The sequence below is a fragment of the Trachurus japonicus genome, chromosome 8, assembly GCF_045865225.1.
Source record: "Trachurus japonicus isolate A0001 chromosome 8, Traja_1.0".
NCBI lineage: Eukaryota > Metazoa > Chordata > Actinopteri > Carangiformes > Carangidae > Trachurus > Trachurus japonicus.
The window spans coordinates 16,944,058-16,971,338 of record NC_140914.1 but is presented as its reverse complement, the minus strand read 5'-3'; the positions used below and the strand labels follow the sequence as shown (position 1 = coordinate 16,971,338).

The 27,281-nt window shown below is 39.4% G+C and overlaps 3 protein-coding genes across 5 annotated transcripts; 2 read left to right on the top strand and 1 right to left on the bottom strand.

Moving 5' to 3' along the window:
• Nucleotides 1–458: 458 nt before the first annotated feature.
• Nucleotides 459–10,259, top strand: LOC146982982 (ras-related C3 botulinum toxin substrate 1-like). The gene is made up of 6 exons (XM_085784296.1): nucleotides 459–836; nucleotides 2,189–2,260; nucleotides 3,183–3,300; nucleotides 3,584–3,646; nucleotides 8,277–8,436; nucleotides 8,547–10,259. The coding sequence occupies exons 1-6, from the start codon at nucleotides 802–804 to the stop codon at nucleotides 8,675–8,677; spliced, it is 579 nt and encodes a 192-aa protein (XP_085640422.1). The 5' UTR covers nucleotides 459–801; the 3' UTR covers nucleotides 8,678–10,259.
• Nucleotides 10,260–12,962: 2,703 nt separating this feature from the next.
• On the bottom strand, nucleotides 12,963–19,390 carry LOC146982981 (winged helix repair factor 1-like). The gene is made up of 7 exons (XM_085784292.1): nucleotides 19,092–19,390; nucleotides 18,615–18,710; nucleotides 17,575–17,717; nucleotides 17,226–17,464; nucleotides 16,136–16,233; nucleotides 15,837–15,984; nucleotides 12,963–13,267 (listed from the first exon to the last, which is right to left on the bottom strand). The coding sequence occupies exons 2-7, from the start codon at nucleotides 18,706–18,708 to the stop codon at nucleotides 13,222–13,224; spliced, it is 768 nt and encodes a 255-aa protein (XP_085640418.1). The 5' UTR covers nucleotides 18,709–18,710; nucleotides 19,092–19,390; the 3' UTR covers nucleotides 12,963–13,221.
• Nucleotides 19,391–19,400: 10 nt separating this feature from the next.
• On the top strand, nucleotides 19,401–26,689 carry dxo (decapping exoribonuclease). Of its 3 annotated transcripts, none has more exons than XM_085784289.1 (7): nucleotides 19,401–19,422; nucleotides 20,535–21,024; nucleotides 22,444–22,670; nucleotides 23,547–23,766; nucleotides 24,580–24,715; nucleotides 25,471–25,565; nucleotides 26,369–26,689. In XM_085784289.1, the coding sequence occupies exons 2-7, from the start codon at nucleotides 20,537–20,539 to the stop codon at nucleotides 26,496–26,498; spliced, it is 1,296 nt and encodes a 431-aa protein (XP_085640415.1). In that variant the 5' UTR covers nucleotides 19,401–19,422; nucleotides 20,535–20,536; the 3' UTR covers nucleotides 26,499–26,689. The 3 variants fall into 3 exon arrangements, with proteins under 3 accessions (XP_085640415.1, XP_085640414.1, XP_085640413.1); XM_085784288.1 differs by lacking the exon at nucleotides 19,401–19,422 and adding an exon at nucleotides 19,713–19,930; XM_085784287.1 differs by lacking the exon at nucleotides 19,401–19,422 and adding an exon at nucleotides 19,713–19,930 and having other exon boundaries at nucleotides 20,531–21,024.
• The last annotated feature ends 592 nt before the right edge of the window (nucleotides 26,690–27,281 follow it).

The window sequence follows — 27,281 nt, the reverse complement described above, 5'->3', positions numbered from 1 at the left end:
TACAGAATGAAATCAGACTTATCCTTAAAGCACTCGATTTTATGTTGTTAGGGCCAGGGATGCTGGTTACTTGGCCTGTAAGGCAACTTTCAGGAAAAACTTCAACATAATCCTACTCCATAGAAATCAGAAGGCATGTCGAGTTGACGTCAGTTCCTCCCTCGGTGTCACACCCTCACTTGTCCGTCTTCTTGTTCTTTATTTTCTATTATTTATTTTTAACCAGTCGAGTCCAAATCCTGGTTTTAGCTACTTTACCTCCCAATTTATTTTCTCCTAAGATTTTTTTTTTAAAATATAGAGACAGCAATGGACTGCCAGCTGCCTGTTTTAAGGACATTTTTTTTTTCAGTGGGCGTAGGCCTATAACAACCACACACCGGATGCAGCATCTGGTGGGTGGTGGCGGTGGCGGTGTGTCTAGCTTGATTTTTTTTTTTTTTTTTTTTTTCCTCCTCAGGGGTGGTGGCCGCTGTTTTGCTTCACACACACAGTCAGCTTCCCGATCAGCGCACGAAAGCATGGGAATGTCGAGAGGGGAATTTTTCTGAGTTAAAACTTGTGTTAAAGTGTCGGATAAGTTGCCGTTAAGTTCAAACACGGCCTCTTCCACACCCAGCGGAGCTCCGCCGTTAAAACCGTTAGGCCCATTTAAAGTGAGAGACGTTGGATTTTGGAACGTTTCGCCAGCGGAGCGAATCCCGGACAAAGGAAACGAGACGTTGCGCTGCTAACGTTAGCTAGCTGGCTCGCTCGCTCCACCGGGCTAACTTAGCTTAGCATTCCTCTAGCTGCGGCGCAATGCAGGCCATAAAGTGTGTCGTTGTCGGAGACGGGTAAGTTTTAACTTTTTTAAACGAGTTAACCGTTGTTGAACTACGATGGGCATCCTGCTTAGTATTTTAACTTAGGTATTAATGTGTGTGTATGTGTGACATTAGCTGAAACAATTGTCACCAGACTAGTAAGTAGTAAGTAACGTTAGCTAATGTTAAAGCCTTTTCCAGTCCAGCTCCACAGATTTTTTTTCTCCCCCCCAGACGAGTTAAAGTTAGCCACTTAAAGCTTCAACTTTATCTGTTTATGTTTCACCAATATTAAAATGTAACCTCAAATCTCGGCTAATCCTACAAAGGTTATCTGATATAGCTAATTATTACATTACAAACAAAAAAGAATAAGCCAACATGCAAGTGGTTGGCTAATCTTTGACTGAAGTTGTCCCGGTTACATTGTTTTCTTCACACTTGGGTGAGTCAGACATCAGTGGGCAGTTCACCTATCCCTCCTCTAAGCTGCAGTTTAAATGTGCTCACAGTTTATGTGTCAGTGAAGTATGAAGAGTTTTTAATCTGTCATTTCATTGGTGCGAGGCGAGCTGCTGTGCAATGCACTGTTATGTTGTTAACTTACACATGTTGCGCATTTCTATCCTTTGATAACGTAAAAAGAAAATCAAAAAACGCGACAGCTAAAGACTGATAAAGGATTAAATACCAGCTGGAGTCATTTTCTGATGTGTAACAGTATGTGGGAGGTCAACACACTCATAAGTTATTGGTCAGGGTGTGGTGGATACCGCAGCAGCAGCAAAGTCGCTGATGGGTCCATGACTGTGTTTTTAGTTTATTATTTTCGATTTTGACCAAGAGGAACCTTGGAATAGACTGGTTTCAGACGAAATGGTACAACTCTTAAGTTTCATATTGACACTTATACCTCCAAGAGAAATATTATAGAAGAATTTTACTATCATCACATTCATTTTTGATTTGAAGGCTTCAAAAGAGTTATAACAATTCGTTAATTGATTGGCAGGTTAACAGGAAACTGTGCCAATTAGAAGAATTAATCAATAACGAAGGACAAATTTACAGGCACAACTGCTAAAAGTTCACTGTTTGCAAATTTGCTAGTTTATTTGTGTTTTAAATTTGGGTCTCCAGGTTTTGAATTGTAGGTTGGACAAAACAAGGAGTTTTATTACGTCACCTTAGACTTGGGAAAACATAATGTTGTAAACCAGATGCTGACCTGCTTATTTGTTACTACCTAAAAGCCAAGGCCTGCTTTACATAATAGGAAATTACATTAATACACCTCCAGAAGGGCTTTTTTTGCTTCATCTCTTTTGGGGTAGAATCAGAAAAATCAAAGAGCTAATTTTCCCTATTTCTCTGTCCCCCAGAGCTGTGGGTAAGACCTGCCTGCTAATCAGCTACACCACCAATGCCTTTCCCGGAGAATACATCCCCACAGTGTGAGTATCTGAGAATGTAGCCCCATATGAATGTTTAATTTATTTATGTCGGACTAGGAGTAGGGATGCATCAACCCGATATTAAGATCGGATATTGGCCCAGATATTTATCTTAATAGCTAGATCGGATATCAAATAATGTGGCTGATCCATGGCGCCGATCGATTCACTTAAATCCCGTCTATGTCTGTCACACTACATGCTGCTACATCATGTGTCAGCAGCACGCACAGCATGTCAGTAGACAACAAAGTCAGAGCAACAACATTTTACAAAGTTAGAAAAGTAATGCCTGACGCCTTTACTATTTTCTACATGTCAAGGTATACAGTTAGTTAATTCAGCAGTGGTATTGAATTGGTAACGGGTATCAGTCGATATGCTAAGCCCAGGTATCAGTAATTAGCATTGGGACTGAAAAAAAACAGATTGGTGCATCCCTAACTAGGAGTACTAGTTCAACACTTATCACTTGTCTCCACCCGTGTTTCCTGTTCAGTCACATCATAATGAAAGCGGCATCTTACTCTTCAGTTTCTTCTTTGTGATGGATATTTGGCTGCCTGCCGGACAGGTTGTATTCACTGCTGCTGACTGCAGCTGTGATTAAGAAGCTTTAATGTTACGGGAAGATATGAGGAAACCCTGCAACTTATCTGATCCTAGACCAGCTGTGGAAACTCCGTTGACCTTTATCCATCTGATCCGCCTGCATGGACCAACTCAGCAGGCAGTTAATAAACAACATTTTGTGTTTAGTATAGTCTGAAAGAATAGGTGAAGAACATTTTCAAAAAGCAGCTGAAACACTTTAACATTTTAGTGTTGATTTCCTGTCATAAATTATTTCTGTATATTTTTAAAATCAGCTCATGTAAAGCATGATGTGCTCGGCTTGTACTCACATAATTGCTTCTGTCAGGTTTGACAACTACTCTGCCAATGTTATGGTGGACGGAAAGCCGGTGAACCTGGGCCTTTGGGATACAGCAGGACAAGAAGATTATGACAGACTCCGCCCACTTTCCTACCCACAGACGGTACAGAAAACATTTGACAATGCTGTATTATATTTCTATTATTATTATTATTATTATTATTATTATTCTCTTTCAAACATGGAATTTGCCTTGAAGTATATTTTGATGCTGGTGGTTCCCTTACGTAATCCATTTGAAAAATATGGGAGCTTAGAATGAATAAGGAAGTTAGAAGGAACGAAAACACCACACCTTTGTTAGACAGGAGCACAGGAGATTTTTTTTTCTCTGCAGGAAGTGATTGTTACGGGCTCTGATTGCATTGTTTTCTTTCTCTTATCAGGATGTGTTTCTCATCTGCTTTTCGCTCGTGAGTCCGGCCTCGTTTGAAAACGTCCGTGCCAAGGTGAGTGGATGGAGTGCCTGTATGAGATAGAGTAGATTTTTGATAAGCCTTTTTTTTCTCCTCGCAAGTTGCAACTTGGTTATGTTAAGATTTTTTTTTTTTTCACCCTGGTTTCTGCTGAGAATCCAAATCAGTTTATTTGCAGTCAAATCATTTGGGAGCAAAAAAACAACATTTTTATTGCATTTAACTGTCTGGTGGAGTGTCATAAAATGCTACAAACACACTTACGTCCGCTGTTAAATGATTTGTTAAGTGGTGCTGATCCAGTCAGTTGATGCCAATGTGATATTAAAAAAATAACCAGTTAAAAAAAAAGAAATTACTGATTTAGTGTCACTATAACTGGTGACTATGTGAGGATAATGTTAGCAAACGTTTTTGGGGGACATATCAGGCTATCCGAGACTTCAAAGGTGACTTTTTTCCACTTGAGGTGACATGTTGAGCAGAAACACTGTGTAGACAAAGCGATATACAATGAGCACAACACGACATCTTTACTATTCAGTTCAATCACATTATTCTACATAAAAAGTATTGTTACCCCTTTGTGCACATTAGGTTTCAAGCAAAAAGTTTGACCACACCCAGATGATGTGCACGGCACGGCAGCATATTAGATGCATTGTTATGTTTCTATTCCTGACAGTGATTGGTTCAGAATAGCCAGCATTTACCCTCTGATGCCACATCAGACAGACTTGAATTTGCTATGACTGAACAGATGCAGCTTTACTGATTATAGCTGTAAAAAATACAAGTAGTTCCCATCCCAATCTGAGTTGTAGTGTCTGTCCTGTGAGTATTATAAATAGTGTTGCACCGATACCATTTTTTGGCCCCCGATACCGATTCCGATTCCCGGCTGTGCAGTATCTGCCGATACCGATACCGTTCCGATACCACACAGTTTGGAGAAAAAAAATATATAAGAGCTTTTTTTCTTCTAATACTATAATCCAGTAGAACTTTTTTATTGCCTACCTGGTAAAAATGTTTAAGTAACACGTTATTTAAACTTTAAATAATGTTGAGGGTCCAATGTAACGCATTTTTACATTTAGGAACAGTAAAAACACCCCAAACATTTTTCCTCTGACTTGACCAACACAATAGATTTGATACATGAAATGGTCTTTCCTGCCACTACACTAATGATTACTGTATATACACAAATAACAGTAGCATAAACTGATTGGTTGAACGCAGCCTGATGTAAACATTAATAAACTCAGTAACCAATCACACAGGCAACTCCATGCTGTCCATGTGTGATGTTCAGGGACAGGTCTGAAGACAGAGCGCTGAGGGTGAAGTCCTATAATAATGAGATGAGATGAGAGACACCTGTGACAGTGACAGGTCTACTCTGTAGCTTCGTCTTGACCACATGTCAGCTGATCAGCTGCAGCAGAGGAAACTCCGCTGCTCTCAGCTGCACCGCAACGAGCGCTTTTTTTTTTTTTTTTAATTAAGCTCCGGTAGCGACCGCGCCGACATAACGTAGCGGGATCTCTATTTACATGTGTGCGCACCGCACACGGAGAGAGGAGGTGAAAAGAGACAACACTGTTACCTGCTGTATAGGCTACTGGCCACAGACCAGTGTGTAACGAGTGAAAAAGCCGCCGTCACTGCAGCCTGAACGCAGCTCAAATCGACCGGTGTCTCAGCATGGCGAACAAGCTTTGATAAACACGGCGGCTTTTTGACTCGTTACACACTGGTCTCTGTGTTTTAGCGATGGTACAGGCTGAGGCCAGTATACAGCAGGTAACAGTGTTGTTGTCTCTTCTCAACTCCTCTCTCCCCTGTGTGTGCTCAGTGCGCTGCTCAGTGCGGTGCGCACACATTTAAATAGAGATCCCGCTACTTTATGTCGGCTTTGCTTGTTTACATTTCACAAAAAACTCCTTGAAAAGGATTAACTGCAATTAATTGAATTGTTTACATCCTTACTTGGCTTGGCATGCACTGAACACGTGTGATCACACAGCAGTGAGTGTCGGGCGAGAGAAGACACAAGGCGCAAGGCAAGGCAAGGCAAGGCATCTTTATTTATATAGCGCATTTCATACCAAGGCAACTCAATGTGCTTTACATAAAGACAAAACATTAAAAAAAGAAGCATAAGACAGAATAAAAACAAACAAAACACTAAAAACAGAGTTAAAAGCAAGAGCAAATAAAAGTAAAAGAAAAAAAAAATAGATAAGTTTAAAGTTCTCAGCTATAAGCACATGAAAAGAGAAATGTTTTTAACCTGGATTTAAAAGTGCTCACAGTTGGGGCTGATCTCAGTTCTGCTGGTAGTTTGTTCCACTTGTGAGCAGCATAACAGCTAAATGCTGCTTCACCATGTCTGGTCTGAACTCTGAGCTCCACTATCTGACCTGAGTCAGTAGATCTCAGAGCTCGACTGGGTTTATACTCTAACATGTCTTTCATGTATTCTGGACCTAAACCATTCAGTGATTTGTAAACCAGGAGCAGAACTTTAAAATCTATTCTGTAGCTGACTGGGAGCCAGTGTAAGGTCTTAAGAACCGGGGTGATGTGATCTGATCTCTTTGTTCTGGTTAAAACTCGAGCTGCAGCGTTCTGAATGAGCTGCAGCTGTTTGATACTTTTTTGGGGGAGACCAGTCAGAAGACCGTTACAGTAGTCAAGTCTACTGGAGATAAAAGCATGAACCAGCTTCTCCTGATCAGTTTGGGACATAAAACCCTTAATTCTGGATATGTTCTTCAGTTGATAAAAGGCTGATTTGGTAACTGATTTGATATGGCTGTTGAAGGTCAGATCTGAGTCTATCAGCACGCCAAGGTTTCGGACTTGGTCTTTAGTTTCTAAAGACAGTGACTCAAGGTGTTTACTGACAGCAACCCTCTTCTCTTTATTTCCAAAAACAATGACCTCAGTTTTTTCTTGATTTAACTGAAGGAAATTTTGGCTCATCCAATTTTTGACTTGCTCTAAACAGTGACAGCAGCGTTCATATCAGTAAATGGCATCGGTGCGTCATTTGTTTTACTCGTCGATACCGATGCCAGCATTTTAGTGCGGTATCGGGCCCCCTACCGATACTAGTATCAGTATCGGTGCAACACTAATTATAAACCATTGTGCAGAGGAGTGCATGTTATTGTTGCATCAGCACCTTAAAGCGAATACCGGTATACAGTCCCCTGTTCTATTTTTAATGGAGGGATGTTTAAGGTCTGAATCATCGATGAGAGCATCTCAGCATGGCATCCGGATAACTACAAGCTTTTATAGATCCAGTGTCATCATGACTGTGCATGAGGAGTTTGCTAGCTGAGCAGTATCTGCACACTGCCCATTAGCTCCAAATAAATTATAAATAATAAACATTCTGGTCAGATTCAGCTTTTTTCAGAGTTTTTGTCAGCTATGGCGACAGAAAGAGCTGCACTCTGAACTGTTGTGAAGCAGCTGCTCATTGATGTGTTTGTTAATTATGAAACAATGGGGAAAATGGGAAGCAGTCTATTTTTTATTAGAAAATGGGTAAAAACACTTAATGAGGCATGTATTTGTATAGTGGTTCACAGAATTATTTCTGTAGTGAATATATATTAGACCTGCATTGTGACCAGAAGAATCACTCCAAATGAATGATGTTGCTTGATATCTGATGGGAGTGCAACGGCTTGTTAACAAGTTTACAAGCTCAACCTAAAAGCTGGTCATAACATGTGCAGTCTGTTTTTTTTTTAGCTTGTCGTGTTGCCCACAGGTGGTTTAAGTGTACTCTCTGCTTATTACCAACCTTTACCGTGCTGGTGTTCCACTCACCACATTGATATCAGTGCATATCTGTAGTTAAAGCAGAAGTAAGCGATCCGGTGGTTTTGGCTAACTTTCTGTCAGCCGATGGAGTTAGCAGTCCCTGCCCTCGTCCCTACGTCACCACATTCACACGCATCCCTTGGCTGCACACACAGATAGGACCGCCCCTTTATGCCGTTCTCTCTCCTCATTGGATAAAGGTTGTAGGATACAAGGAAAGTTTTCTCCTCGGCTTACAGCAGAGCAGAGTGACTGACAGACCCGTGTTTCAGACCAAACACTCTTTATAAGTGATTGCCGTCTGAAGATATAACTATTTAAGACTTATATTAAAGGGACAACGAGGAGTTTCTATTTGGTTATAAAAAAGTCTCACGTTAATGTGGATGAATCTCCGCTACTCACACTTGTTAATGGGCCCATTTTCGATAAATATATTGTTTTGTCTCTATCGTTATTTTGTTACTATTAGTGGTGGCGGAAATGCTGGGCGAGCCGACCAGCGTTTCCTTTGTGGCGAGTCATGAGAATAACGCAGCCGCATCGCCATTTATGGTCGGAACTACGGTGGTGTGTGAACCTCTTTGAACCTCTGACTTTAATTATTGATGAATGAAAACATGAGTCCGTCTTGCGCCCGGTCAAAGAAATGTACGGTGCGCGCGGAGGCTCATAAATGTAGTGTGAAAACCCTTCGCTTTTCCAAAACTCCTCGTTGTCCCTTTAACACAAATATTCCGCTTACTTCTGCTTTAAGCTATACACAATAGGCTGTGTTCAAGATATCTAACGGTGTTGTGGTCTGTGCACACAGTGGTACCCAGAGGTGAGACACCATTGTCCCAACACTCCTATTATCTTGGTGGGCACCAAGTTGGATCTGAGAGATGACAAGGACACTATGGAGAAGCTGAAGGAGAAGAAACTCTCTCCGATTACCTATCCCCAAGGACTGGCAATGGCCAAAGAGATTGGTAACGGCACATGTCTACTAACTAAAACTTGTTTTATCTGCTGATTTTTGCTCAAATCTTTACAGAAAATGAATATTGATCCAGAGGCTTTCTCTGTGCTGCTTCCCCAGGTTCCGTCAAGTACCTGGAGTGCTCAGCTCTGACTCAACGTGGCCTTAAAACGGTGTTTGACGAGGCCATCCGGGCCGTCCTCTGCCCTCCGCCTGTCAAGAAGAAGGGGAAGAAGTGCACTCTTCTCTAAGACTTCCTCCACTTGAATCGGTTACAGGGGAACATGACCGCTAGTGGTGAGGGTGGCTAAAAGACACAGGAGAAACACACCAGTATACACACAAAAAAACAATGTACTTCAGTTTCTTTCCTTCCATAAGTGTAGCTACAGCAGTTATGCCAACCATTTCCATGAAAATTCTGACATAGGGTCATATTTAGGAGAAGGGGTTGATGATTAGAGACCCTAGTTCTTTCCTAACAACGTATACTGTATAGACGAGACTATGAAATTATAAAAAATCTTGAGGCCTTCTGAAATGGATTGGATGTTTTGTAAAAATGGACCGTGGAATGTTTTCAATTTGTTCTTCCACTGGTTGTCCACCTTTTTTTGTTTACAGTCTTGGTTGTTCGTTTTGAGTGGAAGAAATATTGCCAAATACATTCTGCACACATATACTGTATTTTAGCCGAAAAGACAACTTTTTGTTCTCTTGTCTCAAACCTTTAAACCTTCAAAATACAGCTGACAAGTTGCTGTTGTATGCTGCTGTTTGCTCAGCTACATGACGAATGGCATATTGTTAATTTCAGTTTCACTTTGCAAAAGGGCAGTCTTGTGTCATCGCACTGTCAAAAAAGAGCTTGATGCAAACATCTGTGAAGTTCTTTTTGCCTCAAATTAATGTTAGTGTACCATAATCTCTTAACCAGGAGTTACTTTTCGGCACCATTCATGTTCATTCCTATGGATTGAATGGTGCTTGAGACGTACTGAAAACATCAGACTGGGGAAAGGTCTGCTGACACCAACAGTGCTATTATTAACCCCTGAAAAATCTAAAGGATCCAGTATTTAATGTGTTTGGCTCCAATTGGACCTGTCAATTTATGGTATTTTTCTTTCCTCTTTGCAATGTTTCCCTAGAATTGTCTCAACTGTCTCAACTGTATAGCTGCCCAGGAGTGCAAAGCTGAAAACTTAATTAGATATTGGATTAGAACTGTTTAGGTGTTTTGGTGGTGGGGATCAAGAGCACCTTTAATGCTCTGTGGGCATTTATCAGAAACCTTTTGTGCAGCACATTTGATTTTTAACAGCATCACTACTGGCTAAGCAATGTCACTAAGAAGAGCATTTATGCCTGCTAATAACAGTAACAAAGCTACTGTCGGTTATGGTGTAGTATACAGTGTACTCATTTTTGTTATAATCATGTGATTGACTCTATTTTGTATCTTTCTTCACAGAAGTTACACTTCACTCACTGTATTGTCAAACTAACACTATGAATATCCTTTGTTTATTACCTCTACAGTTAACGCTACCTTAATCTCCCTACAAGCCTAGCTTTTTGTAATTAATGCTGATAGCATGTATGTGCAACATATACTGAAAACTAAGATTAGAATTGCTACAGTTATATTTTTTGCCTATTTACAAAATGTATTTGAACTACTAGATCAGGGGTTAAGTACATGTTGCTCATCTGTATTGTATTCCGACATCAAGCTGTGCTTTAATTCAAGCCAATGTTGTGACTCTTTAGTTTTATGGATAAAAGCTATTGTCACTTTTTGAAAAAGCCAATAAATTCCAGGAAAATGGACTCTACTCTGTGTCTTTGCTGGGCAACACAAGATGAATTTTGATGCCACACTGGGAACCACAACAAAACTAGACCTGCAACAGTTTGTTGCTTAATCTGTCAACAGAAAATTAAGATGAAACTATCATCTTTTTTGTGTTTCATGAATATCAAAACTTTCTGTGCTGAACATACCGGTAATTATGGAAAAAAAACTAAATATCTTTGGATTTTGATTAGGGATGTCACAATTACTTGTTTTCACAATTAATCGCGGTATTAAATGCCACAATTAATTGATCGCAAAGATTCCTTAATACCGTCACTTTCCGAAAAAAGATTATGTATGAACCGTGTCGGCAGATGAGCACCAGAGTAAAGGTAAATGCACAGATACTACTGGTCCATTTATCTAACGTAGCATTGAATTGTTAGGAATTTAAATGTTAGAGTGTTATTTGTAATTAATAAAAAAAGATTAAAATTAACTTTTATTAACTATTTGGTATCGATGACAATTAATGACTTGAATATTTCAAACACTTCCCCTGGCGGATTAATAATTGGTCATATTTGAATAGTTATTTTAAATATTTTATAATTAGTCATGTATATTTTAACTATATTTGATTTTACGCATTAATAGTGTTGTGAAATTAATTAATGAATAATAATCGTGATAATCGTAATACTGTGATTATTTCTCTGACAACAATCGTACCCAGAAAATCTATTATCGTGACATCCCTAATTTTGATTGGGTTTAAAAAAATTAAAATATACATATTTATGACTAAATGTTTAATTATGGGAGTAATCAGCAGACTAATTAATGTGGAAGTAATCACAACTGTACGCAACAATCGGTCTGAAGGTACAACTGGTGGATGTTTTGTCGAAGCCCAAACTACACCCAGACTATACCGGAACATGTTGATGCAAAGAGTGAACATAGAGATTTCAGATTGTCATGGTCTGCGACGTGCCAGGAGTGATAAGATTTGAGCGGTCGTATTTCACCATTGCTCGCCTGTACACCATGTGACTGAGCTGGAGTATCCCCATTGGCCATTGCTCTTTCAAACTAACAGTACAAACTGGTTGATTTACTGGATCGTATACAACCTGTTGACAACTCGGTGCATTTGTTGCTAGATAAAGAGACTACAGAAGTAAAACCAGAGGCTAGAGGCTTGGCCACCTAACAGTGAACATAGTACCATATAAACTTTACTAGGCAAACGCCTGTAAAATCCTGTAAAATCTTATGGACTTCGATACAACTGCAATATATCTAAGTGTTCAGAGTGTTGAGCTTTGATCAACACTCTTAGAAAGGCATCTATTTAAATGTTGATGTAGTTTTCAGTGGTGTTGGATCACATTAAAGCTAGAGGTATTTATGTTTCCCCACTTAAAGCAGATATCAGTGGAATGTTTTTGTTAATATAAGTCCTAAATAGTCCTATTTTCCGTCAGCAATCACTTACATGAAGTATTTCAGCCTAAACACGAGTCTCTCCGTCACTCTGCTCTGCTGTAACCCGAGGAGAAAATTTTCCTTGTGGGATACAAGTGTTATCCAATGAGGGGAGAGAACGGCATGAAGGGCTGTGTGTGCAGCCAAGGGATGCGCGTGAATGTGGTGACGTAGCACGAGGACCAATTGATGCCTGACAAGGGCGGGGGCTGCTAACTCATGGTGCGTTCAAGGAAACTCGTACTTTGTGTTTTTCCTTCCTGTGAAGTCATACCAGTTCGATCTGGTACGAGTTCACGGGTCGGAAGTTACGAGTGGCCGTTATAGGGAACTTTCACAGACAACAGGACGGTAAAAACACGAGCTACGGGTTACCTGGAACGCTACCAAGTCGTAGTTGTGACTTGAAGCTGTAACTTACGGTTTCAAAAGCCTGCCTTGAACACAGCATTAGCCGAAACGGCCGTGCCGCTGATATCTGCTTTAAACTTAAAACAGTACAGCATTACCTCTAACTACAAGCTAAGTAATAATATATATTTTAAGTCAGTGGTTCTCAACTGGTGGGTCGCGGACCCGTTCTGGATGGGTCGCGGACAGCTGGTCAAAAAAGTAAATGTTATTTAATGCACATCTGATATTGGACGTGTCTTTTATTTTGAAAAATAACTCCTCCTCAGTTTCTTATTATTTGCTCTGAATGCAAAGATATCAGTTTCTTATTAATGTGGCCTGAATGCAGTGAATCTTGTTTTGTTTTGTGGGTCTTTATTTTGTGCAATTTGATATTTATTCACTTTTGTGAATATGCTCTGAATGCAGAGATGCATTAGAAGTCAAATATATTGTTTTGTTGGTCTCCATTTTGTGCAGTTTGATATTTTTTTATTCACTTCCGTACATGCAGTTGTCATGGTCCTCCTCAGTTTCATTCATGTGCTCTGAAATGCACTTTGCTCAATAAAGAGCTAAATGAGTTTTTAAAGGCTTGAAAAAAAAAAATCTTGGTTTGAATTCTATAAAAGTGGGTCGCAACTTAATGACCATGGGAAAGTGAGACTAGTTGAGAACCCCTGTTTTAAGTAACACATGTCAACACATAATCCTTCTAAATGTTGAAAAGTATCTTATTATATACACAAAAGTATACAACAGGTATACCTAATGGACAGGTTAGGGGTTTTGACAAACCTGGCAATAAGTGGTTTCATGGTGTACACACAGTAACGCTCACATGAGAAAGACACATGTCATATCATTTTTATTACAATATAAGTCAAAACCTGACTATACTGTGTCAACATAATTGACAATTCATAAACCCACAAGGTTTTTTTACAATCGATATGGCACAGAACCGAAATCTGAAATCTTAAATTAATTCACATATCGTCCTCATACAAACACTTTTCACAAAGCTTTGTTCATTCTTATGCATTTTCACATCTTCAGTTACTCGTCGATTTAATTAAACTGAATGTCCGTCAGTCTTGTCGCAGTGTCTCAGGAATCCACAAATCGCAACAATGTCCCTGAAGTTGTAGGTATGCTAGAAAGAAAGAAAACAAAGTCTATTCGGTAAATTAGGATGTAACAATATAAAATTCTCCAAGTACCCCATACAAATGTGTCAAATTGATCATCAGTAAATAGAATATTAGATAGCATTCGATAGATTAGATAGCAATTGTGGGTGTTTTTTACTTGTCATAAATCATTTTCTGAGTGAGAGTATTGAGCTGGTTCTTTTTGAAGGTTTCAACAATAACCACATGGACATTATTTAAACAGGGGTGCAAACTTGTCACCTTTCGGCGAAATTCGCCGTTTTGGATCCCAAATTGGTCGTTTGTGTGATTCGTGTAAATCCGCAATAAAAAAAATTTGAAAGGGGGGGAGGGGGGGGGGGGTCCGGCGAGGCGAGCCGAGCACCTGTCTCTTTAAGGCGCATGCACCTGGATGACAACGAGTGGTGGCAGCGCTCCTCTTCTGTCCAGCAATACACACCTGAAGCTTCACTTTTAATACAGACTAACTAACGCGACTTTTTGAGCACGGCGAGTGAAAGAGTCGGAGCAAGAAGACGCGCCAGCAGCGTTGTGTAGGTGCTGTATGGGACCGCGTGTGTGTGATGATCGCGATCGCGGCCAATTAGCGATTAGCGCGTTTAGCTTTTATTAGCTCCAGTGTCTCCTTCTCTGGAGGAGGGTCTGGCGAGCGAGACTAGCTCCAGAGCGACCTGTGCAGCAGCAGCAGCAGCAGCAGCAGGAGGAGGAGGAGGAGGAGGTTGACTGACTGTGGCAGGACCTCTGCCTCTGTTTCACTTTATGTTGCTGGTAAATAATGTGGTTGTAAAGTAGTAGTAGTAGTAGGCTAAAGTTAAATTATTTAGTATTGCTTGAACATCTTTTAAATACTATGTCACCCGTGACCCTATGCACCCGTGACCCTATGCAGGATAAGCGGTATAGAAAATGAATGAATGAATGAATGCACTAATTAAAGGGGCAGAGCTTTAAGAGACATTTTAGCTTTTATATTTTATAAGATATATTTTTTGTAAGAACCACAATTAATAAATATAGGTTATATATTTCAGTGAATATCTAATTGTTCTTAGCATTTGTTAGATAACTTTATTTGCCCAATAAATTAAAACATGTTGGAACTATCAATGTCTCCTCCCTTGCCGCCAGAATCTCACTACTTTTAACCTCAGACTGTCACAATGATGTATCAGATGTCAGACTGCCTCATTCTTTCAGTTTTAACCTGAATATACAAGACATGATTGATTTTCCCAACGATCAAAGTAAACCAAACCGAACCGAAAACCATGACCACAAAACCGTGAACCGAACCGTTTGCTTGAACATCTTTTAAATACATATTGCCGCTTAATATGTTTTATGTAACCTATGGCATTTTTAAGCTTCATGTGTGTTATTGGACAGAAAGAGCAGTGCTACCTCGGAGCATAGCCTACGTACAGAAAACACATTTACATCAATAAATAAATGTTTCACAATGAACCAATCAGTCTGTATTAAATTATTATTTAGTTTGAAGGCAAGGTTTGCAAGGTTCATCTGATGGACATCAAGGGACAGATTCTCCAAGTTTTGCACAGCTTTTGCTCATGCTAAACCTGCATAGGCTGAAGACCCCCTTCACATGTTTCAAAACCAAACACAGAGAGACAGATTGTGCAGGTTTAACAGGAGCAAAAGCTGTGCAAACCTGAGTAAATCTGGACCCTAGTCTCATGCTAAAATTGACTGTAAATTCACCTTCAAAGTTTTTTTTTTTTTTTAATTCCCCGGGGGAGCATGCCCCCGGACCCCCCTAGGGGGTCGGTATCTTGTCACCTTTTTTACCCCTGATGAGTTTGCACCCCTGTAGTTAGTTTGAGCTGCTGCTGAAGCTAAAGCTAAAGGGAAGAATTACAAAGTGAAAGTTAGAAAAGAGGGAGGAAATGTGGCGAAATGGAGCCGATGGTAAATGAAGTGATTGTGAACGTGTCTGTAACTTGCAGATCACCTGAGTGACGTGAACTCCGCTCGTAGTTACTGTGAGTCAGTCAGAGCAATAAAACAGTGAGGTTGTTGATGAATATTTAGCTTTTTACTCTGCTTTGAGACTGACTGAGTGAGCAGAGCGGAGGTTAGCGCGTCGCTGTCTGGCAACCTGGAGTCTGGTGGGTATAGTAGGGGAGGGGGGACAACGCACTGCTGTGTTTTGAATTTGACTGCAGCAACAATTTTGGCCACATTCTTACATATCGTACCTTTAAAGTATATTTTTTTGGCGTTTTTGCCTCCATTTTGACAGCACATAGTGAGAGAGACACTATTGTGAGATTTTTACTTTACCTTTTACCATGGACATTATTTAAAACCTGAGGGCTAGCACCTATCTCATGGGCTGTCCAAGCATGTAACAGAAAAACCCTTCAATTACTGAGCTGTGAAGATCATAAATCTGAGAGCAGCTGCACAAAGTACCTGGCCTTCTCATTTGACAGATGGGGTAACTACAACCTACTAGAAAACATCCAGTTGAAACTCAACACTTCTCAGAATTATTAGCATCCATCTGGTACAAATAAACAAATATACCTTTCTACGAGCTCCGCACCAACAATGTCGTGGATGTGATACTTCATGTGGAATTTAACTTGCGAGTTTGTTCGCCGCTCCTCCAGCTCTGACTTTAGGACTTCACTATATTTGGACTTCTTCACCATGCCAAGCACAGCTTTACGACCTAGCAGGGAAAACAGCAAGCAAGATGGTCAGAAACAAACACTCCAACAATTAGCACGGCACTGTTGAAAATCTTGTAAAAAGAGAGAAGGAAGGTGACATGCGACATCATTGGGGTTAAGTTTTGTTGACACTGTCTCAGACCCACCCACCCTGTATAAAGTACTTGGTGAATTTGCCAGAGTTGGGAATGGAGAGCCACCAGCTGCCTGCGTCCCTCACAGTCAGGACCCCTGACTTCACCAGTCCCCTAGGTGGTGAACAAATAAAGCATGTGCTGATCTTTGAAAATGGTTAAGACAAGTATGAGGTCTCAGTCTCAGATTTTGGCACAAGTCACTTACAAAAGTTTTCTTTGTGCAAAGTTGCAGATACATAAACTTGAGTAACTTTATTCCCATTGCCCGAAGGGTAATAGATTAGATGTTGAAGGGAAATTTTCAAGTTAAAGGGATAGTAGCATTTTTTAAAAGTGGGGTTGTATGATCTACAAATAGCCCCTAAGTACTTTAATTGCAGTAGAAGACTCTCTACACTCCTCCCGTTAGCAACGCCAGCCCATAGCCCTGCCCAGAGATTTACAACATACAATGTTGTGAATGGACCCAAAGGAACGGCCTATTTTCACGGCCTAAAAGAGGTTTTACCTGAAAAAAAAAACACAGTTCCATTGTTCACTATAATACAATTTTTTCCAGCCCCTCAAAGTGCAGGAAAAACACAGTTTTTATTTGGACCTAACCAACTGCTGATCGGCGGGCGCTAACCCTGGGCCAGAGGAATACGCGAGTTGGTTAGGTCCAAATAAAATCAGCGTTTTTCCTGCACTTTGAAGGGCTGGAAAAAAATATATTATAGCGAACAATGGAACTGTGTATTTTTTTTTCAGGTAAAACCTCTTTTAGGCCACGAAAATAGGCCGTTTCTTTGGGTCCATTCACAACAATGTATGTTGTAAATCTCTGGGCAGGGCTATGGGCTGGCGTTGCTAACGGGAGGAGTGCAGAGAGTCTGCTACTGCAATTAAAGTACTTAGGGGCTATTTGTAGATCATACAACCCCACTTTAAAAAAAATGCAACTATCCCTTTAAATATTATATTAGACTCCCTGTGAAGCAGTCTTGTTAATACATCTCAGAGTGAAATTCCTCACAAGATGAGTAATTGTTGAATGAATATTTTTTTGTAACCATGTCTGACAAGGACTGCATGAAAAGAAACAAGAGAGGGATCTTCCGTACGTTATTTCCGAGTCTGTAAAGAGGAACTCCCGCAGCATTTTGTCTTTGCTGAAGCTCAGGTCCGTGCAAGAGGAAGTCAAAACTTTCTCCAGGAACTTCTCCACTGTCGCCCGTGTCACTTTGCCCTCCTGTTCTGCCAGCACTTTGGCCTTGTAGTCTGAGGTGAAAATCAGCCCGAAGGCTTCGGCGTCAAACCCAAGCTGGAACATGAGCAGTTCTGCTTGTTCTCGAAGTTTATTCTGTGAACCACAAGGATGGAAGAAGCCGTGGGTGGTGGTGGTGGTGGTGGTGTTTTCATATTTTCATAGATAAACGTGACATTTACTGACACACAAAAGAGCAAACTTACCACTTCCTTGTCCACCAAAGTCTTATCATTGTGTATGCTGTAGAGTTGGTGCTTGAGCACTATTTGAGGCAAGGCATCATTGAAGAGCTTCCTGGGAAACAGCGTCATGAGGTACTCCAGGGTCGCTCTGATGTCAGCTGGCCCTTTGAGATGAGCATATGAATGGAAAGTAAGTAAAGGATATAAATACTCCCCTCTATGGTACGCATTATGATGCCAGTGGGGGAAAAAATGTTTGGAGTGTTTTTATGTCTCAAAATAGACTAAATAAACATAATCTAAAGAAATTTTAAAAAATTATTTATTTTTGGAAGTTTTTTGGATTTGTTGACTGTAGGCAACATTGTACCATTACGGTTCATCATATACTGTATTAGAAACACCAGTCTCTGTAGACTTTCACCTTCACTGGCCTCATCCTCATCCTCATCCCAATTCTCATTCTCATCTTCCTCATCATCATCATAATAGCCTGATGTTTACTTTACTGCATCCAAAATCTAATTTATTAAGGATAAAAAACAAAATGATGATGAATTATATGTTTTTGAACATTATATTTACACCTAAACACACACTACCATAGTCTCATAATGCAATTTTGATTCCATAATGGTCCACTGTTGCCTCAAGGCAACATTGCAATTTTCTATAATGGTATGGCTTTCGGGCAACAGGTGCATTTTAACAAGTTTCCATTATTTTATAATAAATAAATTGCATGGAACTATTAAAAATTAAACTTTACTAATCTATTAGTGTAAATATATTTTTTTCCAGAAAAAGGGGCCAGGAAGTTATGTTTTCAGACCGTTTTAGTGGAGCAAAGTATGGCTTCTTCAAAGTCATGTGATAAATTAAAGCATTGTTATTGGTTCTCTAAGGTCTCTTCTCTTTTTTAAAGTATTACAGCATTAAATGGGATGAATTGTGGAGATGTGACAGGCCAAAAAGTGGTATGTTGCCTGAGGGCAACATGATACCACAGAGGGTTAAATTGTGTATGAAACTGCAGCCTCATCGGCACCACCGTCACCTACCATTTTCATCTCTAACAGCTCCAAACTTCTCTGGGCCGCATCGTCGCTTCTTCACCTTGAATGTGTCCGAAATCAGAGCCCGTTTCCTGTTCATACCTGTGGGGGGGAGAAATTATATCGTCACAGAAATCATTACTATTACTATCAATCAGCTGATCAAACTAACACCACACAGAATCCACGTTTTCTACAAACATAACAAATAGTTGTGTATAATACTGCACTCCCTGTCCTGTCAACTTTTGCTGAATTAAACATCACCATAGCGACAGCAGCAATAAAACGGTAAACTTTAACGTAACGGGCCACTCCTCGTCTAGAAAGACTCGTGTGGCCCCATTAAAATGTTAACACATTAGTTCCCCACTAGTTCACGTTTCTAACGCAGATTATAGGTATGATAATAATGCCAGTCTATCATATTAACTTGGGAAACATACAGTATGTTGTCAGTGTAAACAACTCGACAGGACCCACCGGGCACTTTTGTCTTTTCTTGTTAGCCGAGCTCGTGCTGCTAACTGCTGCTAAGCAACGCTCCGTTACTCGTTCACCTAACAACGAGCAGATACCGCAGCAGCGAAACTGGCTTAAAACTCTTCTTGTCTGTTAGCTAAATTACTAATAACACTAATGTTAGTATCCACATCGTTGTGTGTCTCAATTCAACGACACACAACGAGCACTCACTGCCCGTCCGAACCAACGAACAAATTTCAAAATCTTATATATCGCCTATATTTGTAGGAAGTACCTCTGCTACCACCGGGCGGACTGGATGTTAACCTGCACCCGGAAACAGTTTGATGTTTATAGTGGTGCTGCGTTCGCGACAACTCGGACACCTACTGATGCTACTTCTCTTCGATTTTAAATGATCTGTTTCATTATTTTAAAATTCTACTATTTAAAAAAAAAAAAAAAAAACACACACAAAAATGTTTTGTGCCCTTTGTAATGTTTTAATGCCTTGCGTGTACTTGGCAGCTCTTTGAATGCAAATGTCGTCCCGGTTCGGGTTTTGAAGTCGAAGATTCCGAGTTCCGAGTGGTCGCGAACGCAGCATTGGTTTATTATGCTACATAGCTAGCCAGCTAGTAGCCTACAACCTATCCATGCTACAACCATAGACTGTGCAGTATTTATGTGTTTTTCTCTCGCTCGCTGTCACTTTTTGAATTTATCAGAAAAGATGCTGAAAAATATCGTAGCCGTTTATACACGAAGTTCTGTTTATTATTTTTAACTGACTTAGCATGCAGAGAAACTTTGCGTTAGCTTAACGTTAGCTGTCTCTGTTGTGTATTCTGACCAAGGTACGTTTTCCTTTATTTACCTTTAGTTTTTAGACATAAAACATTTCATACATTAAAATATATGCACGTTAATAAAGCATGCATGTTTACTCTATGCGGGCACGCCATAAAATACCAAAATAAATTACACTATGTACTTGTAAACAGTCACATAAAACACTAATTGGAATGTAGCGATGGCTTTGATTACAATGGACTTGATTTGCGATGGATTTTAAGTTCAACTTTATTTAGCCTACCCAGGAAAATATAAGCAGCTAAATGCAGCACAATGACATAATCACAGTAAACAACACAAGTTACTAGACTGAACAATACTATAGTGTACTGTAAGCGCTAGATAGTAGCCTATATAGCAAAACTGTCACTAACATTTGACTATTCAATACTATCATCAGTTTTTCAAAGGAGGTTAAATCGAAAACAACTGGACTTAGTTATTTGTCTAGGAAAGACAAATAACTAGACAAATTCCTAGACAAATAACTAAGTCCAGTTGCTTTCGATTTAACCTCCTTTGAAATACTATGACCTGGGCAAATGAAATTATATGCACCGGCTTATCATCAGTTTGTTTCATTGCTCTTCTCTCTCTATCAGGTAGCTATGGACCGCCACAGATCCCACAATCGCTTATCCAGCTCCCACAACCACCAGTCAGCATACAGAAGAGAAAGAGATGACAGTGAAAGAAATCAGTGTGAGACCAAACGCTCCAGACCAAGTCACCAGCAGCAGCAGCAGCAGCAGCAGCAGCATCAATCTGAGTCAGCAGCTCCCTGGCAAAACCCACTCAGCTCTCGGGGTTTGAGCACCAGAAGGGAACTCTATGAAAGAGACTTTCCTGTGTACAAACAGCCAGTCGAAGTAGGATGTTTCTCCCTTGACTCTGAGCGTAGGTTCTTCAACGACGGCAGGCAGATGAGATACTACGTAGAGCCTGACAGAAGTCCTAATTTTGACCTGAGGGATGGATACAAGGATCGCTTTGTAAAGAGAGATGACGGTGTGAAGGAGAAGCTGGACCACATGCTGCGCTGGGTCGTAGCCAACAGAGCAAAGATTGACTCAAAGGAGGCCACGGCCTCATCACGGTGAGTGTACACAGAGACAATCAGATGCCACTGTGTATAATATAATAAGGAAATAAGTGAACAGCAAAAATGTATACACAAAAAAAGTAACATCTCATAAGCAACGCAGTTTACATGAGCGAAAAGGAGTAGGAAGAAGTATAAACTTATCTAATCCTACCCCTATAATTTTAACTATATGTTCTAATTAAACATTTTACACATTACACATTTTAATCCAAATAGTAAGTAAGCAAACACCTTGTGTGAATTATTCAATGTACCTCTGGAGAATCATTTCTTTATGTCTCTTTTTAAACATGATTACACTCGAAATGTTTTTGATTTCAGTTACTCATATTATTCCACAGTTTTACTCCACAAATGGTGATACAGAAACTTTTCTTTGTTGTGCGAGCTCTGCCAACCTTTAGATTTGATTTCTCTCTTAAATCATAACCTTGCTCTCTTTCATGAAACCTTCCCTGAATATTTCTTGGTGGCAGATAGTTCCTTGCTTTATATAATACTTGGGCTGTTTTATGCTCCACCAAATCAAACAATTTTAGAGTTTTAGATTTCCAAAATAAGTCATCGGTGTGTGCCCCATAATCAACCCTGTGAATAATTCTCATTGCTCTTTTTTGCAGTATGAAAAGTGGCTCAAGTGCAGTTTTGTATGTGTTTCCCCATGTCTCTGTACAGTACTCTAAATGAGGAAGAATCAGTGAATTGTACAGAATATAGAGTGATTTATGATCTAGGACAGTGGTTCTCAACTGGTGGGTCGGGACCCAAAAGTGGGTCGCGGACCCGTTCTGGATGGGTTGCGGACAGCTGGTCAAAAAAGTAAATGTTATTTAATGCACATCTGATATTGGACGTGTCTTTTATTTTGAAAAATAACTCCTCCTCAGTTTCTTATTATTTGCTCTGAATGCAAAGATATCAGGTTCTTATTAATGTGGCCTGAATGCAGTGAATCTTGTTTTGTTTTGTGGGTCTTTATTTTGTGCAATTTGATATTTATTCACTTTTGTGAATATGCTCTGAATGCAGAGATGCATTAGAAGTCAGATATATTGTTTTGTTGGTCTCCATTTTGTGCAGTTTGATATTTTTTTATTCACCTCCGTACATGCAGTTGTCATGGTAACTCCTCAGTTTCATTCATGTGCTCTGAAATGCACTTTGCTCAGTAAAGAGCAAAATGAGTTTTTAAAGGCTTTTAAAAAAAAAATCTTGGTTTGAATTCTATAAAAGTGGGTCGCAACTTAATGACCATGGGAAAATGTGGAGCCCAGAGTGAGACTAGTTGAGAACCCCTGATCTAGGACATGCTTTGCTTTTACCAAAACTGAAATGCTGCGAGACAGTTTAGATTTTGTGGATACCTGTTGGAAGTATTTTGTCTGATCACCTGGCTGCCCTCCTCCTCAGTGCTATAGATATCGACTTTGTGACATGGCGGGGTCATCTGACCAAGCTGCTCACCACTCCCTATGAGACGCGCGAGGGCTGGTTGCTGGCAGTCACCAGGTTCAGAGGCACACTTTACATCAGTGAAGTGGAGACGGAAGCTGCTCGCAGAGATCGAGAGAACCGCACCGAGAAGCACGAAGAGATGATGTACTGGGGGTACAAGTTCGAGCAATACACATGCGCAGGTACTAAAGTTTATGTAGTAGAGAATAATTAATTTATTCATGATAGTTAGTCAGAATTAGACATTATATACTAATTCTATGAGTCATAATCAGGGCCGTAGTATAGGGGAGAAAGGTGATGATAATTCTAACATCTAAACATCTTTGTATGACTGATTTATTCTGCGTAAGACCCTTACTAATACTCATAGTACACTGTAAAAACTCAACATCTTTCCAAGAATATTTGTCTTATTTCTTGTCCAAATGTCTCATTTCTAGTCAAAACTAATCTCTTTCCACTTAAAATAAGACTCATTACCTAAAAATTAACTTGTTTTTAGATCATTTTCACTTAAATTCACAATAAATAGAAAAATCTGCCAGTGAAAGTAAGTTTTTTGTGCTTGTAATAAGGAAGGAAAACTTATTCCAAGTGAAAATATGCTTGAAAGAAGTAAAAAGTGTCTAAAAACAAGCTACTTTTAATATGATGTGTCTTATTTTAAGTATAATGAGATTTGTTTTGACTAGAAATTACATTTTGACTAGAAATAAGACAAATATTCTTGCTAAGATACTTGAGTTTTTGCAGTGTAATGCTGCATTCGCATCAAAACAAAGAAGGCTAAATAAAAAACGATAATACATACGTAGTCTAAGAAAAAAAAGGAAAAGTTAGGGGGAGGGGCCCACTTTAGTATTCTTTAAGGGGGCCCAGAATTCCTAGCAACGGCCCTGGTTATAATTGTGACATATCATCTCAGAATTGTGACTTTCCATCTGATGTTTGACCAAGGTCATGTTTTTAACAATATCCAAAAATAAAAATTGCAGTGTTTTGGTAATGTGATTGATAACTAACTAACACTTGGTCTTCTTTATCCACCCTTGTAGATGACATCCACAGTGTACCTGACCCAGGCGGGGTTGTCAACACTAACGAGGCCTTTTGCACTGTGGTGCAGACTCGGCTTGCAGATCACAGGCTTCTGTTCTCCGGAGAGGTGGACTGTCGGGATAAAGACCCCAGCGCTCCCGCTCCTCCTGCCTGCTACGTCGAGCTGAAGACCTCTGCAGAGATCTGTACGCCAAAACAGAGGAGCAACCTCCACAGGTGGACGATGACACCCGGCATGTTGTCTGTTACCTAATTCAGGGCCGGCCCTAGGATTTTGGTGGCCCCCTAAACAAGATTTTTGTTTGTGGCCCTGCACTCTAAGCGCAAACACCAAATCACTGGTTAAAACTGAATACAGACGTGTTTATGCCCTCTGAGGTTTGAGGCCATTTTGTCAACTTTTACATATTTTCTTAAATGTATCTTTTTAAGATACTTGCAGATGTAACAATACACAAGTGTTTTATGTCTAAATATTAGAAGCTCCGCTGTAAGCACACTGATGCCAATTTGTCCTAGAACACCGTATATTATAAAGAAATTATTTAGGCCAAATGCTGGAAATTTGAGGTCTGCTTTTTGAAAAAAATTCAAATCCCTTGTGAAAACACACCTTCAGTCATGAGAATGAACTGTTTTTTGGTGCTTGAAATAGGATATGAATACAGTAATAGATAAGTGTAGAAAACAAGTCTAAAATGAAATTTTGTAAGATTGCTTTTTGAGCACAAATGTTGTCATTCTGCCGTTCTATTTTCATCAAATGTCTCAAATGTGAGATAAAAGAAGCTGAATATTGACTTCACATTACATATAAAGCTCATAGCTGCACATGCAGACCTCAGGATGTTTAAATGACTTGAATGAACCCCGGTACCTTTCTGATCATGTGGCCCCCCACCTAACGGCTGTGGCCCTAAACAACCACATAGAGTGTTTATGCCAGCGGCCGACCCTGATCTAATTGATGTGTGTATATATATATACACTTTATAGCTATTGTTTAGTTTCATCATTGTGGTTCCACAGATTCAAACTGTTGAAGTGGTGGGCCCAGTCTTTCCTTCCTGGAGTCCCTCGCGTTGTAGCAGGTTTCCGGGATCATGAAGGAGTAGTTGTTTCTGTGGAGACTTTTCATATCTCGAAGATTTCACATCTCATAAAGGTATTGAGTAGTTCTTTAAAAAAATATATATATAATTAGGGATGTCACGATTATAAACTTTCTTGGTACGATTGTTGTCAGAGAAATAATCACGGTATTACGATTATCACGATTATTATGCATTAATTCATTTCACAACACTATAAATGTGGAAATTCAAATATAGTCAAAATATAATTACATTACTCATTATTTACACAAAATATCTCAAGTATCTATTAATATATGACCAATTCTTAATCCCCAGGGGAAGTGTTTGAAATATTCAGGTCATAAATTGTCATCTATACCAAATGTTTGTGTTTATTTTAATCGTTTTTTGTTTTGTTTTGTTGTTTTTTTTAATTAAAAATGACACGCTAACATTTAAATTCCTACCAATTCAATGTTATATTAGATAAATGGACCAGTATCTGTGCATTTACCTTTAGTTTTGCACACATCTGCCGATAAGGTTCCAACATCAAATTTTTGTGAAAGTGACGGTATTCAGGAATCTTTACGATTAATTAATTGTGGCGTTTAATACCATGATTAATTGTGAAAACAAGTAATCGTGACATCCCTATATATAATCACACCACCACTTTGGTCCAGACAGAAATGTCAGTAAATGTTGGATTACCATGATTATTTTCTGTGCCCAGAAGATTAAAATTCTTCTCACTTTGGTGATCTAGCTTTGAGTACGACTGAGCTTACAGTCCTGTCGACCTGTAGTCTTCAAACTGTCTTCGATTTTTCTCTCTGAACAGAATGAATACAACTGCTGGAAGCCAACAGTCTGTATGAACTTCTGCTGTGATTTCTTGTCCTTTGTGAAGCACGTGGCTACTGAAGACAACCCTAGGTGAGTTAACCATCATACAGACAGACAACACTGAACTTCTTCAGTTACAAGCAGGGCCGTTGCTAGGAATTCTGGGCCCCCTTAAAGAATACTAAAGTGGGCCCCTCCCCCTAACTTTTCCTTTTTTTTTCTTAGACTACGTATGTATTATCGTTTTTTATTTAGCCTTCTTTGTTTTGATGCTTATGCAGCATTACACTGCAAAAACTCAAGTATCTTAGCAAGAATATTTGTCTTATTTCTAGTCAAAATGTCATTTCTAGTCAAAACAAATCTCATTATACTTAAAATAAGACACATATTAAAAGTAGCTTGTTTTTAGACACTTTTTACTTCTTTCAAGCATATTTTCACTTGGAATAAGTAGAAAAAATCTGATAGTGGAGCAAGTTTTTCTTCCTTATTACAAGCACAAAAAACTTACTTTCACTGGCAGATTTTTCTATTTATTGTGAATTTAAGTGAAAATGATCTAAAAACAAGTTAATTTTTAGGTAATGAGTCTTATTTTAAGTGGAAAGAGATTAGTTTTGACTAGAAATGAGACATTTGGACAAGAAATAAGACAAATATTCTTGGAAAGATGTTGAGTTTTTACAGTGTACTATGAGTAGTAGTCAGGGTCTTACGCAGAGTAAATCAGTCATACAAAGATTAGACTACTGGGGTTTTTTATGGGCCCCACTGGGCGCTGGGCCCTTAGAATTATCATCACCTTTCTCCCCTATACAACGGCCCTGGTTAGTTGCTTGTGTTTTTGTACTTTTTTTGCTGTTAATAAAATATTATTGTTTCCGTTCCAGTGTGGTTTACCTGTTCTCCTGGGAGCCCCGCAGAGATGTGACCTTCTCCATCCACAGGGACTCCCAGTATTCATTCCTGCCACACTGGTTTGTCCAGGAGATGACCAGTAGTCCGGACTCGCACCATTAGTCCTAATTTACAACAACTGATCAACTGCAGGCGTTGATATACTAGTATGTGACCTCCAGTGGTGTGAGGACAACTCCATGACTCTAGGGAGGGATTTAAAGTTTTTTATTTCTTCATTCATAGAAACTAAGTTATGTTTGTTTTAATGTGACATGTGGTTATTTTAAATAAATTACAGACGGCATTGCTGACATTGTGTCTCAAACTTTTATTATTCTCCAGTTATGACAAGAATTGAAATCCCCAAAACAGTGGTATTTTAATGTAAACACAATTAGAAAAGAACATTTAAAAAAGGATGTAAATGAATGAATACTTCAAGTATGTATTGCATCAGCAGTTAACAAAAAAATGTCCATGTAAACTGTTAAGACAAAACATTTCAGTGACATGAAGTCCATTGTGATAGAAAACCAGATGCCACTAGAAAAACACAGGAAAGAATACAAAGAATACAGTCATTTATATCTGTGGTGTAGTTTAGTCACAATTGTACAAATGTGTCACCAGCTTTACTCCACACTTTAACCAGATTTGGATTTCTTCATTATTAAAGCTCACGCATCATCCTGCCTCACCTAACCTAATGTCACTATGTTTACTCTTGAGCTTTCTGCTATACTAACATTTGGCCATCATCTTTGTATCTTTGTATCTTTTACATCAAAGCAGGAACCCTGATGACTAATCTTAGACTTGCAGTGTTATTCAAGTGCACCTCTGACTCAACAAAATGCCACATTTACTAACAGCAGGTTCATGAGTCAGCAATAAGGTATGAGA

Coding starts and splice junctions, on each gene's coding strand:
- LOC146982981 (XM_085784292.1), bottom strand. CDS start 18,708: ATGAACAGGAAACGGGCTCTGATTTCGGACACATTCAAGGTGAAGAAG. Junction 17,718..18,614: donor AGCTGTTAGAGATGAAAATG/GTAGGTGACGGT, acceptor CTCATCTCAAAG/GGCCAGCTGACATCAGAGCG. Junction 15,985..16,135: donor CACCAAGTACTTTATACAGG/GTGGGTGGGTCT, acceptor TTTCCCTGCTAG/GTCGTAAAGCTGTGCTTGGC.
- dxo (XM_085784289.1), top strand. CDS start 20,537: ATGGACCGCCACAGATCCCACAATCGCTTATCCAGCTCCCACAACCAC. Junction 22,671..23,546: donor CGAGCAATACACATGCGCAG/GTACTAAAGTTT, acceptor CCACCCTTGTAG/ATGACATCCACAGTGTACCT. Junction 23,767..24,579: donor CAGAGGAGCAACCTCCACAG/GTGGACGATGAC, acceptor GTGGTTCCACAG/ATTCAAACTGTTGAAGTGGT.
- LOC146982982 (XM_085784296.1), top strand. CDS start 802: ATGCAGGCCATAAAGTGTGTCGTTGTCGGAGACGG. Junction 837..2,188: donor TGTGTCGTTGTCGGAGACGG/GTAAGTTTTAAC, acceptor TCTGTCCCCCAG/AGCTGTGGGTAAGACCTGCC. Junction 8,437..8,546: donor GGCAATGGCCAAAGAGATTG/GTAACGGCACAT, acceptor CTGCTTCCCCAG/GTTCCGTCAAGTACCTGGAG.